This window comes from Sebastes fasciatus, chromosome 3 (assembly GCF_043250625.1).
Source record: "Sebastes fasciatus isolate fSebFas1 chromosome 3, fSebFas1.pri, whole genome shotgun sequence".
In the NCBI taxonomy this organism is placed as follows: domain Eukaryota; kingdom Metazoa; phylum Chordata; class Actinopteri; order Perciformes; family Sebastidae; genus Sebastes; species Sebastes fasciatus.
The window spans coordinates 13,143,412-13,159,115 of record NC_133797.1 but is presented as its reverse complement, the minus strand read 5'-3'; the positions used below and the strand labels follow the sequence as shown (position 1 = coordinate 13,159,115).

At 44.7% G+C, this 15,704-nt stretch overlaps 1 protein-coding gene across 3 annotated transcripts in view; it reads right to left on the bottom strand.

Annotated features, from left to right (window-relative positions):
• LOC141764111 (B-cell lymphoma/leukemia 11A-like) overlaps positions 1-15,704 on the bottom strand; it is a 145,034-nt gene that overhangs the window by 99,549 nt on the left and 29,781 nt on the right. For 2 of the 3 annotated variants that reach the window (XR_012593220.1, XR_012593221.1), the window contains exon 3: positions 3,579-7,228. Coding sequence is in view for 1 of the 3 variants with exons in the window: in XM_074629067.1 (XP_074485168.1) it covers positions 5,247-7,228 (1,982 nt within the window). In the remaining 2 variants the exon portion in view is untranslated. Of the gene's footprint in view, positions 1-2,670; positions 7,229-15,704 lie in introns of those variants that run through there. The other variant, XM_074629067.1, reaches the window with a different exon arrangement.

Below are 15,704 nucleotides of genomic sequence, written 5' to 3'. Positions count from 1 at the left end.
AAAAAAAGATGAGGGGGGGAAGAGACAGGAGGAGATGGGAGGGTTGCTGGAGATATAACACAGACGCTTCGCTGACCTGACAAGGCCACGGACCACAGATATGCTGTTGAACTTCCACCTCCTATGACGGGTGATTCAAGCTGAGCCATGCAGACACACCTGGGTGCAATACAACCAAACATATCTACTCACACTAAAACCTGCAGTAGGCAGAATGTTTTTGGCATCATTGGGCAAAAATTCCATAATAATCTTTCAGCATATTGTAATTCAAGTGTTCTGAGAGAAAACTAGACTTCTGCACCTCCTCATGGCTCTGTTTTCAGGCTTTAAAAAATCTAGCCTGTGACGGGAGACTTTGGCCAATCACAGGTCATTTCAGAGAGAGAGACAGAGAGAGCGTTCCTATTGGCTGTTCTCCGGCTGGTGGGCGGTGCTTGGTATTTCCTCAACTGATCTCAACATGGCTGTCGGGTCACGAACTTTCTAATTTTACAGCTAAACAGTACACTACAAGATGTTTCTGAAAACATTTGTGACGAGAAATAGGCATTACAGTAACAAAATATTGATTCATATTTGATCAGCGCTGCCTAGTTTGACCGTTTGATCGGAGTTCACGAGTGATTGACAGCTGCTCATAGACGGCAAGGCTCCAGGTTGGCTCTGATTGGTTGTTTTCCTCCGGTCTGTGAAATCTTGTAGATGCCATTAGGAGCACCAGAGCACACAGACGCACATGATTTTTTTTTCAGATTACCTGTCTCATGTACTACTGTCAGGATATAGTGACCCTTTTATAAAAATAACTTTTTTTAATCATATTTGCTCCAATTCTACCCACTGCAGCAAGTACTGTGTAGCATATGTTAAATTGTTGGTGTGTGTACTCGTGAGTGTGCAAACCACAATTAAATAAAAAATCAAAAGCACCAAATTCAGATATGTATGTAATACTTTTTATTTTTTTCAAGACAAAATGGCTGAGTGAAGAGAATAATGCAGACAACAGCTGAAAATAGAGTGGCATCTCCGTAACTGAAAAAAATAACAACAAACAAAAAGATCTGTAAGTTGTGCATGAACTCATGAATGTTTGGTCAATGACCTTTGGTCATCAAACTAGAGAAATGAAGCCGTCGCAATTCATCAGGAGGGAGAAAAATGAATTGATTTGTTTTGCAGTGACTCCGTTCTGAACGGAGCGTGTGTGTGTGTGTGTGTGTGTGTGTGTATAGTCATAATAAATAATGTCGACCAATGCCGTAGGTCAACTTCAAGTTCAGTTCAGAACAAATAGCTTGAGAGTAAATACAGAAACACAGGATGAAATCAGGCTGAAAAACTCAAATGTACCTCAATATACCATCAGCAATGATAAACATGTACCAAACTTTTTTCTTTCTATGATTTATTTAGAATATGCCTTGCATATGAGATGTACCATATTTAAATTATAAAGCACCATGGTTCTTTTGGCAATGAAAAAAAAAGCAAAATAACGAGGAAAAAAAAGCTGTAGAAAAAAAATGTGTTTCAGATTGATGTTGGATTGATTGCATATGACAAAAGGTCTTTTTCAAAAACGGCTGGAATGTTATCAGGCGGTACATGTTCAAGGACAGTAAAAAGTTGGCTACCGAGAAAACCCAACAATAGCTTGTATTACTGCATATAAAATGGCAGGAGAGAAAAATATATAAAACAAACTAAAAAGATATGTACAACCACCTGTTTTTACCTCATTGTGGTCACTCCAGCGGGACTGCCTGAAAAGGCCATTATATGACCTCTCACCCTTGGGGAACCCCACAACATTTTATTTTTCAAAAACATACTTATTTTTCAAGCATACAAATTATTCACACTATATTATCCTGCCAAATTAAGAAAATATACGGTGGCAGCTTGTTGGGATTTTTTTCACTACAGAAAAAAAAAGGGTACATTGAAACCTTTTAAAGAGTACAGGCATAACAGTTAAAAATACAGGCTCCAACATAAATACTATAAGTGCCTACACTAAGTGAACATTAATTTCAAATACCATTCTAAATACAGGAAAAAAGTAGACCATAAATGTGTTTTGAACATAGGAACTTACATGAGTGTGCATTTTCCTATGTGTTTTAAGTTCTCTCTATATATTTATATATCATAAATCTCTCCCCGATGCAAATTTTTGTTCAACCTGAAGACTTGTGTATAGCAAAGGCAAAAAAGATGAGAGACATTACAATTCATTACATAGTGATCAAGTCCCGGATGTCACCAAGACAGAAAAGAGAAAATAAAAATTAAATAAGGTTCTCCCCTAAAGATATTGAAGTGTTACTTTAAAAACTCAACAACACAATTTACTTATATTTTAAATCAAATTCCAATCAATTTTCTGTACTGAGCAGTATATTTCTATAGTTGGTATGAAGCAGGAGATTTCTATGGCGGTTCCTGCATTGATACCCCCAAAGAGCCAAACTGATGTGTAGTTCTTGGGGGGAGACATGGCTGGCAACAGTTTCTAGTTTTTTCTTTTTTTTTCTTTTTCTTTTTTTTAATGCAAAGCAATGACACCACACTAATCTGTCAGCATAAGAGCATAGTTTTCCCTTGAGCGTCCGACTGTAAACTGGGAAAATTGAACAGTGCACGTAGGTAGTCCCGGATCTGAAATCCGGTCCTCGTTTTATACTCAACCGACTGTACCTCCGATTAGAGAGACAGATACAGAATCCAAGGCAGAGTGACAAGTGCTATATCATCAAGAATGACGGGATGGAGTTAAAAAAAAAAAAAAAAATACCACAATGAGGTCTAGAGCATGTTAACTGAAAAGAACACAAAATTTGACTCTGAAAAACTTGTGTGGAAGGGGTAGTTAGAATTTTCTTTTGTACTAAATTCTGATTCTTTTGATTTTGACTTCCATTTAAGATCGTTTCCAATGAGTTCATTAAAAAAGATTACGTAAGTGTTTCTAAGATCTAATGTGGTAAAGAGAATAAGCGCTATAAGGACATAAACATTTGAATTGTAGAGACACCTGGTCAACCCACTCCCCACCACGCTACCCTGACCCTCTGACACCCACCCAAACCCCCCACCCAAACCCCAAATCTGTCTGGCTTAGAACAACTAAAAACAATGTAAGGTGGTCGCGCACATCCAAAACCATAGTATGCCGGTGTTGGACCAGTAGAAGACAGCAATGAAAAATGTAGAAGAAGGTCCGCAAACTGTAGCTCCCTTTAAGTGCAATTTATTGGCACATCTTAGTTAGTGATGTTTCGAGTACGTCTTCTTCAGACGTACTTAATCTGCACAGAGACGCCATCTTAAAAGGTCTTAAAAAGTATCCCACATATAATCACAGGTAATGTTACATGTATATTAAGATATGTATATATTAGGGCTGTCAATATTAACGTGATAATAACGTGTTTTAATGCCACTAATTTCTTTAACGCAATCGATTGCTTGAAGGTTGTAGAGGGCTCAGTTTTAAAGCTAGGCTGAAGATACTGGCATCATATGAAACTAGGAAACCAAGGAATCCATTTTTATGCTAAATGCAGTACCTGTGAGGATTTCTGGTCAATATTTGTCATTGTTTTGTGTTGTTAATTGATTTCCAATAATAAATATATACATACATTTTGCATAAAGCAGCATATTTGTCCACTTCCATGTTGATAAGAGTATTAAATACTTGACAAATCTCCCTTTAAGGTACATTTTGAACAGATAAGGAAATGTGTTATTAATTTGCAATTAATCACGATTAAATATTTAAATAGATTGACAGCCCTAATACATATGTCTTTTTCTTAATATACATGTAACATTACGTTTGATTATATGTGGGATATTTGGGTCACTGGCGAAATCATGTGACTGTCATGTGACCAGAGCGTTTACCTTTTAAGATGGCATCTCCGAAGAAATGCTTATGCTCACAACGTCACTAACTAGGATGTGCCAATAAATTGCACTTAAAGGTAACTACAGTGTGCGGACCTTCTTCTACGTTTTTCATTAGAACAACTAAAACCCACCCTGCGGTCTCCGAGTGGCTGCTGGCTACACTGCTGCCCGGCTGACACCGAAGAAACATAATTCTGTGCTACTTACAAAAAAACCCTGCAAACTTTTAATTTTCAAAGAAAATAAACACTCTGGAAAATTAAGAGCTTTACGTTGGTTAAAACAACTCGTCAGACTACCCTCTCAGTGTGGTACACGTGTACCGGGAAACATAACGACACCTAAACCGAAACTCTACACACATACTCCTTTTTAGCATGTAACATGCCAGTAAACAGAATCATAATCTGGAGAATAACAATATACATGAGTCAGGCAGATAAATGATTTACCAGAGGTACACATCATTTTTTTTTTTTTCATTTCAGCTGGTTCCTTATGCTCTGCTAAGTCACAAAACGACAGGGTTTGTACAGGTGCTTGATGCAAGGACCTGCTTATTCCATATGTGCACAAAAATGTCCTGTAATCTTCTCTAGCTGAAACTCCGAGCTTATAGCAAAAAGGAGGATTAACTAATGCAGGTAAAATATCCAAGGCACTCTTTGTTGTCATTTCACACCATATTGTTAATTTCATTGCTGTTTGTCAAAGAAATATTTAACGGCGCCAGTGCCTAGCATTTCATAGGCAGCCCAAATTTCTATATATATCTCATATCAATCTTGCATGGAAAAATCTTTCACAAAGATCAGTTTTAAGTGTGACCCTGCTTGTCTTGATGTTTTTGATAATATGACACTGTCCACTATGTTTGAACACAAAACTGTACATGATATGTAAAACAGTATGTACTGTATGCAGCATGGGTTCTCATAACTAACTTTTTTTTTCTTTTCTATGTCGAAGAAATCAAAAGTATCAACAGCGACACATGTACAACCAAACCCACCAGCCGAGGACAATTTTCTCTCTAAGTAGCCAAAACACACCGAGCATGCTGTCCAGTTACAAAAAAATACAAAACGTGTAAATTATTGCACAATAGAAAGGCTCAAAAAGTTTTGCGCTTGATGCAATAGTATTGCCCCGATGATGGATCATGCATTCAGCTTTTTCCAGTCGGGGATGATAACAGGGCTGTACCGTGTACTGGTGTCTAACCCTGTTGTCCTTTTCCCCTCACTTATTGGCTAGTTAGCCAGGGTCGCTTTTTAGCCAGGGGAGCTGAGAGAGAGAGCTGCCAGCATGCTGCTCTTTGCCTACTCAGTCTTAATGTCATTAGCCAGAGGGCGGTCGCTGTGCCACTTCTTCATGTGTTTCTCCAGAGTGCTGTATACACTGAAAGGCATGTGGCAGATTTCACATTTGTACACGTCCTTGCCCATCTGTCCGTGGGTCTTCATGTGGCGGGTGAGCTTTGAGCTCTGGGCGCACGCGTAGCTGCACAGCTCACACTTGTACGGCCGCTCTCCAGTGTGACTGCGTCGGTGCACTGTCAAGTTGCTGCAGTTCTTGAACACCTTGCCGCAATACTCGCAGGTGTCACTGCGGCGGCCGTCCTTGGAGCTCGGCCTGCAGTTCCCGCCGCCGTGCGGGGTGCTGGCCCCGCTGCCGGTGCCGCTGCGTCCCGAGGCGGCCCGCTCCCCGTCCAGCTCGCCGGGTGGAGTGGAGAAGCGCAAGCTGCCGTTTTCCGACGAGTGCTCGGATGAGGAGGCGAAGGGCGATTGTCTGGAGTCCCCACCTGTGAAGTTGATGAAGGGGTCCTTGAGTTGTCGTGAGGCAGCGTAGCCAGCTAGCCACTGGGAGTACACGTTTTCCGTGTTTGGGATAGTGGGCGTGGGGGGGTCAAGGTCCTTCTCCACCTTGATGCGCTTGGACAGGGGGCTGAGGGAGCCGGGACTGACCCCTCCACTCAGCTTCCTAGACAGGCTGTCAGTGGATAGAGGTCCCAGGCCATTGATGGTGGTGGTGGTTCCATCATCTGCTCGGTCGGACTCCAAGGCCGAGTCCTCGTCAACGGGCTCCCGGGACGAGCTGCGGCGGTGCGGATGCAGGGCCTCGCTGTTCTGGTGGTGGCGGGCCCCTTCTAGCCGCAGGCTGAAACGATAGTCATTCTTTCCCTCTTCCTCTTCGACTCCAGGCTTAGTCTCAATTTCCTCCTCCTCCCCCTCCTCCTCTTCTTCTTCCTCTTCTTCCTCCTCCTCTTCTTCCTCCTCTTCCTCCTCCTCCTCCTCCTCTTCCTCCTCTTCTTCTCCATTTTGAGGCATCAGGCCATTGCTCTCACTCTTGAACTTGGCCACCACCGACTTGAGAGCGTCGGTGGCGCTGCCTATCAGATCACTGGTACCAGGTTCGGGGGAGCTTGCGGTCGAGAGGCCGTCATCTGACTTGGCGTTGAGCACCGAAGACTTGCTCTGACAGTGCGTCTTCATGTGTCGTTTCAGTTTGCTGGCCTGGGTGCAGGCGTGGTTACAGAGGTGACACTTGAATGGCTTTTCCCCCGTGTGGCTTCGCCGGTGAACGATTAGGTTGCTCTGGAACTTGAAAGTCTTCCCGCAGAACTCACAAGACTTTGACTTGAGAGGTGTGCCCGGTTGGGCCGCATTGGATACGGCATTGGGCGTGGAGCGCGAGCCAGAAGGTGACTGAGAGGTGGAGAGGGGAGGCGTAGCTGAAAATGGAGGCTTTGAACCTGGCTGGAATGGCTGCAGCAGCCGTTGCATAGGGCTGGGCCGGTTAGGGGAGAGAGGCGGGGAAGCCCCAGTGGCGTTCCCAGCCAGCTCACGTAGACGTCTAGAGAAGTCCATTGGAGGCGCTTCTATTGGCACTGAGTTGAGCCTCATCACCCTGTCAAAAGCGCTGGGATGGTGGGTTGCCAGGGCCAGGTCGTCGGGGCTGAGGTGGTGGCGCGGTGGCGGGCTGAACAGAGGTGGGGTTCGGGGGTAACGGCCCTCGCGAGGCGTGGTAGCCGACTCCCGGCCAGACCCAGAGCCCGGCATCCTCAAGAGGCTATAAGGACTGCCATCAGCCAAGTGGACGGCATGGAGCGGAGGCTGGGAGGAGACACAGTCACCCCCCATCCCAGGAGCTGCAGCCACGCGGGGGGTGAGGGGGCTGCCAGGTTTGCTCTCCAGATAGATGCGGAAGCCGTGGGTGTTCTGGGCATGCTGGAGCAGGAACCAGGCACTGGTGAAGGGCTGCTTACAGGTGGTGCAGGTGTAACTGCTGGGCTCATCTTTATCTGACAAAAAGAGGGACAGAGAGAGAGAACATTTTTTAATTGACCTGTTAAAACGATAAATCTTACTGATGAATAACTAACTGATATAAAACCAGAGCTGTAGAATCATTCAAAAAGATTCATAACACGTCAACAATTAAAGTAAACTATGGAACAAAATGTCCATTATGATCGACAAACACTGAGAGACTGGGGCTGAATTTAGCGTTCACTCTGATATTTTTTCATCTTCTAGCTAGGGCTGCCAATCGATTAAAATATTTAATCGCGATCATGTCCATAGGTAATCATGATCAATTGCAATTAATCACACATTTTTATCTGTTAAAATGTATCTTAAAGGGAGATGTGTCAAGTATTTAATACTCTTATCAACATGGGAGTGGATGAATATGCTTGCTTTATGCAAATGTATGTATATATTTATTATTGGAAATTAATTAACAACACAAAACAATGACAAATATTTTCCAGAAACCCTCACAGGTACTGCATTTAACATAAAATCATAACAAATGCTCAAATCATAACATGGTAAACTGCAGCCCAACAGGCAACAACAGCTGTCAGTGTGTCAGTGTGCTGATTTGACTATGACTTGCTCTAAACTGCATGGTATTATCATAAAGTGGGCATGTCTGTAAAGGGGAGACTCGTGGGTACCCACAGAACAATTTTTCATTCACATATCTAGAGGTCAGAGGTCAAGGGCCCCTTGCCAGTTTTTCCTTGCCAAAATTTAGCAAAAGTTTGGAGCAGTATTTAGCGTCCCTCGTGACAAGCTAGTATGACATACATAGTTGGTACCAATGATTTCTTTAGGTTTTCTAGTTTCATACAACCTCCAAAAGATCGATTGCGTTTTTGGCGTTTAAACAGATCTGCATTAACGCATTATTATCGTGTTTGACAGCCCTACTTCTAGCACTTTCAAAATAAAACCCCTTTACATCACCAATTATTTCTGGACATAAATGACGCTGATGTTTGTAAATGTATTTAAAAAATCTTGAAACATCGCAACAAAATTAGATGAAAATGATTTTGTTCACACGGAGGAATAAATCTTCCTTTTTACTTTTGTGATCATTAAGCATGACTGAATCCTAACACACTGCACAATGCATTTTAAAACAAGCAACAAAACCTGAGATCCTGAACTATAACACATTAAAAATGCATTTTAAATCTTTTTTTTTTTCAACCAGCATTCACTTCCAGTGGGTGTATGCTTCACAAAAGAATGAATAAAACAATAATGAGAGATATCTCAGGCAGCAAATACACAATTTACACAGTTGAGAAAGCATAGGAATATTTCAAACAATAATTGACTTTCAATAGCACTTGCACGCTGACCGGAGATTTGCCTGACAATGCACGCCTAATCTCGTTAAACACACTCATCTCCCCTCCAATGCCATGTTTACAGAATTAGCGAGGCTAAAGTGGGACATGTATCTGATGCTGCATATTAATGCTGAATACAAATAAGAGGTCACATGTTAATAAATTGTACCGGCGTTTATCATGAAAAAACACACATTCACAGGGCGAAGAAGCGAAGGGGGGAAATTGTGTTTGAGTGTTTGTGTGTGGGCGGGCGGGGAGGCTCCTATAAAAATGCATTTCATGCATTACTTTTCTATTTCTGATATTTCATGCTTTATGGATTTATTTAAATCCTCTCAGGTGAATAGAAAAGGAGAAGAAGGGGGAAAGCAGAAGTGAGAGATATGCAAAATAAGAAGCATCCGCCACTTGCAAATGTGCTCCCTCTTTCATCTTTTGCCTTTCTTATCCTTTCTTCTCTTTTTTTTTTTTTTTTTTCACCGGAGGGCATTTTTCTGAAGTCATTTGCAGACACTGAACCCAAAACCATGGCCATACTGTGCTGGAGAGGGAGAACAAGGGAGAGGGAGAGACGAAGATAGGCCACGTGTGTGTGTGTGTGTGTGTGTGTGTGTGTGTGTGTGTGTGTGTGTGTGTGTGATTGCGACTATGAACGATCCCTAAGATGGTGGATGGACAGTCGTGCATGTTTTAAGCCTGCTGTGGCTGAGAGACAAAGGGGTGAAGAAGGGGCAGAAAGAGAAGACGGCCGCTGGGAGAAAAGAGGCATGTTGTGGATGAGCAATACACGGAACAGATTGGCGTTTTTGTGGTTCTCCTTTCTGTCTCATGTGTCCGCGGCCGCCATGGCCCCCTCCGAACAATCTCACTTAAAGACCAGAACGCGGCATAAAATGTGCACCCAATCAAACCTCCACGCAAACCTTTTTCTCTTGACTGAAAAGAGTTGGAAGGGGGGTATACTGGTAAATTATGGATCATTACAATCTGCAAAAATTACAGTTAATTGCTGCCACCTGCAAGGGGCTTTGACCCACTATGGAATTTTTCCATCATAAAAAAGCCATTTGCCCATACACGTTTTTGCTCCCTCTCTCATAAGCACAAATAAAATGTGCCCATTACACTGGCTTTGGCTATATGTATGTTTCCTATGATTATGTGTGTGCTTTTATGGCTTTAAATAGAAAGCCCCATATCACTCGTAAAACGGTGGCAATAACCTGGCCTCTCCTGTTCACTTTGCTTTGATTTGCACACACTTCCTCAGCCCTTCTGTCTTAATGTGTGAGCAGAGAGTGCGTATGCATGAGGAGGAAAATAGATGAATTTTTGCTGTTATTGTGAAGGACGAGAGAGGAGGGAGATGTGGGGAGGGTTGGGGGTTGGCTCGAATGTCGTCTTCCCCTCCGAGACACAGCCGCGTCCGTCAGAGGAAAGAAAGCGCTGAGGGATTCGTGGAAGCGAAGGAGGTAGGGGAAAAGGAAAGGGAGCGAAGAAGGGAGAGAAGTGTGGCGTGAAGGGGACATTCTTAATGACAACCCACCACGTTTCTGAAGGACACGAGAGCCACAACAGAGCACTTCAAAGCTGAGAGTCAATTCATTTTCTTATGTATCAAAAACAGCATGTCTGGCGCTATGCAATCACAAGCCCATCTATGGACATTTGACAAACTGTGCTCACGCCACGAGCGGCGACAATAACTGTTATCCCCGTCCAGGCAGTGGACACATTGATGGGCACCAACAAGCCAGACCAAAGCATGCCCGGATTCACAACAACGACAGAGAGGGTATCGAAATAAGCCTGCGACTGTCCTTGATGGCTGCCCTCAAAGGGATGGAGGGACAGTTATTCAAAAGGAGAAAAGACATTCTGACAAGGCGTTTGACGGCCTTGAAGGTTTCTTTCTTTTTGTAAGAAGAGCAGAGAACTGTGTGAGGGAGGAAGGATGATCTTATAAACGAGTCTGTCCTCTAATGGAATAAAGGAGAGCTCCCTCTCGCTCTCTCCGTCTGTTTCTCTCCTTCCATTAAGTCTGTGGAGAGTTAGGGCTGGAGAGCAGGAGAGCCGGGGCTAAGGCTGGATCTCCAGGTCCCTTTGAAATAGGATCAGCAGAGAGGAGAAACCACACTGACAACCCCTTAGCTGCCATTTCATGGCAGGGGCTGAGACTTTGGGGGAGAGAAGACAGAAAGCATATAGGAGAAGTGGGAGAGGGGCAGGGGGATCAGGAGCAGAAAAAGAAGGAAGAACGATAATCACGAAAAAGAGAAATATAAAGAACTAAAGAGGCACAGTCAAAGGGAGAGAAAGGGGGGGTTAACAACTCCTTCAAAGCCATTTCAGCACATTGCAACACAAAGCAGAGGGAGGCTAGTGTCTAACGGACACTGCTATCAGGAAGGGAATATGATCCGTGCAAAAAGCACAAGGCCGACTGACACTAGGGCAGAGGGGAAATGATGGCGCCTTAAACAGCAGGTATGTAGCTGCTGACACCAAATTCACACCGTCGTCCTAGACAGCAGTGTTGACCAGACAATACACACGAGCAGTCTAGGAAGCATCATGTACACTTTGCTCATGCAGATCGCTCTATTGTTAGTGACCCAACCCCCCAAACCCAGTCTCACACGCACTCCCTCAATCACAGAAGAACCACACCTCCCCCTTCCCCCTTTATCTCCTCAGCCAAAACACAACACAAACAAACAAAACGCCACGACGACCACGACCTTGACCCAGTGCTGGCAGGTTAACGGTGCGTTAAAGAAAAATCATCAACTGTCTTGTCCTCCCTTCATCTCTCAATCAAACCCACCACCAGAGTTGCCAAGTCCGCTTGACTTTGGGCTTGTCTTCTTGAAAAGTCGCTTACAAATATTGGTAGTCGCGGGTTGCGTTTTTTTGGGCATGTTTCTGTGTAGTTGCTTATTTGGGCTCCTATCTCTCTCCTCTATACCCGTCTTGTTTGTTTTCTTCGTGGGTGGATGGAGTTTAGCTAACAATGCCAGGTACTAAGTTGAAATATGGCAAAAGGTACAACAAAGCCTGGGAAAAGGTGGAGTGGATTTAAAGATTGGAATCGTCCTCAAGTGGGGGACGATTCGAAGGCAGTTTGCCAATTTTATAAGTGTGATATACGAGCACATCATGCCAATCTGATTAGACAAGAAAGAACAAGAACATTTTAATTTACAAGCAAAAAATGAAATAAAATGTTCAACTTCTTTAAGTTTAGTTAACAAGAAAAATGTAAAGTTACAAGCTAAAAATGGATGCAAAAATGAAAGGAAATGCATACAATCCAAAATAAATTCATACATATATATGAAGTGATCAAGTGGCCGCCTCTCTCTCTCATATTGTGTTAGGTAGGTAAGGTCGCTTGTTTGGGGCTTTTTGGGGGGGAGAGTGGCTTCTTTTGGGCTCGTTTCTATAGACATGGTTGCTTGTTTCTCTTGCGAGATCTGGCAACACTGCCCACCACCCATCTCCCGTCCCTTCTCCCTCAAACTTTCCAGCCACGCATCCAAAAAGCTAGCAGACTTTGGCTTGACCTCCATTTTTTTTTGTTTGTTTCGTCCTTGACCAAGCCTGATAGCGGGCTCAGGCCGTCCTGGTGTGACCACCACACAGCTCTCACTGATATTGGTCATTTAGCTAATGGAGGAACGAGCTAACAGGATTAGCTCGCAGGCCTTATCCAAAAGGAGGAAGGAGGAAGGAGGAAGGCACAGAGACAGGGGGGGGAAGCAGCATGTCGCCGCCATTTCCCTAAAGCCATCAGTCGCCTGGGGCCTCTGGAGCACTCACACACACCTGAAAAGTGATTATGCTAATAGCGGGTCTTTGCCAATATTCATAAGTGTTTATAGGTGTTGGAGTGAGTGCCTTGGGAAGACGGAGGGTTGTCAATACAGTGCCTCTTAAGAGTGCCTCAGCCGTAGCTGGCGTTAATGTGATTACTACTCTGTTTATGTCATTAGGGTATTCGCAGTCAGGGATTGGACCGGGGTGAAGGGGGAAGCAGGAGAGGACAGGTTGGGGAAGAAGGTGGGGGAATTAGTGGAGGCTCCGAGGCACCCATTAGAGCGCTTCTTTAGCGTCCTGCGTTTTCTTAATCCAGCCTGTCGTACATGACTTTCACCCAACTCAAAAGTCTGAACTAAAATCACTCATCAGGGGCTTTAAGCTGGGGACACACCAACCCGACATCAAAGAACTAACAATGAAAGGCCGGCCGTTGAGACGTCTCACATCGCCTTTGTCTTGGCCAAAAAGTTGCACTCGAACACACCGCAAAGACGACCGCCAACAGCCAACTACTACGTTCGTAGCAGAGATGTCTCTGCATCCGTTTTTTTAAAATACCTGATAGAGCAGCTGGCTGGCCTTGACCTTCCTCCTCACTTCTCTACCTCTCTCTGTTTGTTTCCCTGCCACGGCCACACACACACACCAGGGCTCATATACACTCGCTTCTTTGTCCCAGGACCAGACTGGTTGTGGTGCGCTCAGCCACTGGCCACAGACAAAAGGCTTGTTTGACCAACACTTGTTCCTGAGACAAAGCCGGATGCAGGAAATACGGTTTACTAAACAGAAAGCCAGCCAGAGGGAAGAGAACAGGCCTAAATCCCGGCCTTTTACAAGTCTGATGTGGACGGGGGGGGGGTGACGCTGGCTGGTGTTGGAGTCACACATTGCACAACTGGGGGAAGCTGACCACTAACCACTACACTCATCGGAGGGAACAGAAGGAGACGTAGAAAAGAGGCAGTAAGAAAAAGAAATAGCTAAGAAAGAGGTAAACCGGGACAAGAGAAGCCTAGCTGGCATGAACAAGCAAGGTGGCGGAGGCGGGGGAGGCAGATCTCCAGATAAAGATGCATGGTGGTCTTTGAGGGCCTGTGCCCAGTATAAAGTAATCTGCTGGCTGTTGCTTTGTCTCCAATCAGACTTTCACACTTCTTACCTTTCCTTTCCCCTTTCCCTGAAAGTTGATAAGAGCAACAGTGGAACTGAGGCGTCTCTCTGAGCCACTAAGGAACCATTATGGACAGATGGCGCCCACACAGGGGCCCGTGAATGCACGCACAATAGACAAATGTGTGTGTGTGTATGTGTGCTGGTTTTTCATATGCGTTTGCTTTTGCATGCGTGTGAGTCTTTAATGGGAATGCGTGCTCATTATTAGCGAGTATGACCACGACTTTGTCCATGTATGCATGCATTCGTGTGTGTGCGTGTGTGCGTGTGTATATGGACATTAGTATGGACTACACTTGCTACAATCATTTTAAAATTAGCATCGCCCTGCGCTGTCTGTTTCCCTGCGTAACCCTACTCCCTTTCATCTTCTCTCGGTTGAACTGCGTTTGAACTGACCATCCATCCACCCCTCTGTCCGTCCGTCTCTCTCTCCCTCCATCTACCCATCCATTCCGACTAAGCCCAGCTGGGCGGCTTCGTGCTTGGGTGCGGCTCGGTCCGGCAGACCTTATAATAGCCTGGGCCAGGCGCGTCTCTGATGCAGATCATTATTTGCTCTCTGCTTACCGGCGACGGTGGGAGGCCGCGCGCTGTTGTTTCTCATCCGAGCTCTAATGGTACAGTGAAAAGACCTCTGGGCTTCTAAGCTTAACCAGTCTAATTAAATGGACCATCGCTTATGTAAGCATCCGCAGAGATTATTTATTGAGTTGGGATCCGCTTCACAGGATCAAAACCGCCGTCAACAAAAAAGCCAACGCTCAACGGAGTAGGTATTAAATAAAGGAGTGGAATCAAAGAAACTGCAAACTGCCAAGTGTCAGTTTAAGCACACATATCCAGGTACATAAGAAGACTTAATCAAGCAGGGGTATTTTTGGACTCGGGCAATATCCCAGATGGGTGAGGAGTCTCTGAGCACTTCAGAGGGGAAATGTGAAAAGTGTTCTGTCAAAGAAAAGATATGTCTCAATAAACTACAGCTCAAGGGGAGGAGGGTAAAGTAAAGTAGGCTAATGAAGAATATAACAAAAAAAAACAGAATGCAATAGCACACAATAGAGCAGACATGTTTGCCTTCTTTACTTTCAAAATACTGCAGCATTCAGATGAGCATCCGCTGTCCACCCTTACAAGCATCATCCCTGTTTGAAGCGTACAGACAAGGAAGCCTCCGTAAGACATGAGGCCAGCAGCCCGAGCTTCACTATCTCTGCATAGCTCAGCTTATGACAGGCCGGCGTCCCCGCAGAAAGGATGGAGGGGGACCAGGGAGGTCGACTAGCTGCACATTTCTGCATAAATCTCCAGATAGATAGCATCAGGAGAGGAGAGACAGGGGAGGGAGGCAGGCAAGCAGCGGAGGATGATAAGGCCCCCGGGGCAGGGCATTCGACACTGTCAAAACTGTTTCGTCTCCGGCTATTGGACGAGTGGAGCGCGTTATGAGCCTGCATACCATTTGCCGGGACGCGATGCGGCTTCACCGGAGCATACAGGGCCCTGTATCTGACCTCCCCTGCTTTCCCCCTCTTCAGTCTTCACAGACGTGTGTGCAGGGAGCTGGACAGACACAGCACGGAAAAGGACTGTGAAGACGTTACAGTCACAATACTATACAGCTCTGATAATCAACAGCTTTATTGGTGAATAATATGCTGAGCAACATGAGGAACGGACAGAAATCGCGAGAAGCCAGCATGTCAGTCGCCATTGTATTGTCACAAACAACTACAACATGTCAAAGCAAACTGCTCTGGCAATAGAGAATCAAATCAAAGCTGTCAGACCGTAATGGGACCGACATTTAACAGGACAATCGTTTTATACCACGAAGTTAAGACTTGAAAAATGTCCACAGAACTGAAAATTATAAACGAAAACTGCAGATTTCCAGCTTCATGAGACTGATATGTCAGGGTTGTAAGAGGTCAACACACATTGACGCTGTGCAATGGTCTTGTTTTATCCTTGTTTCATCTTTTTTTCCTCCTGCGGATCCATATTTAGAGAATACCAAATACCAAATGAGAATTGATTGTTTTTTATATACTTCATCAATTCCCCACGGCGTCGGTCAGGTCCGTTGGATCCTTTCTTAAAGACGCTTCAGCAAGAACGC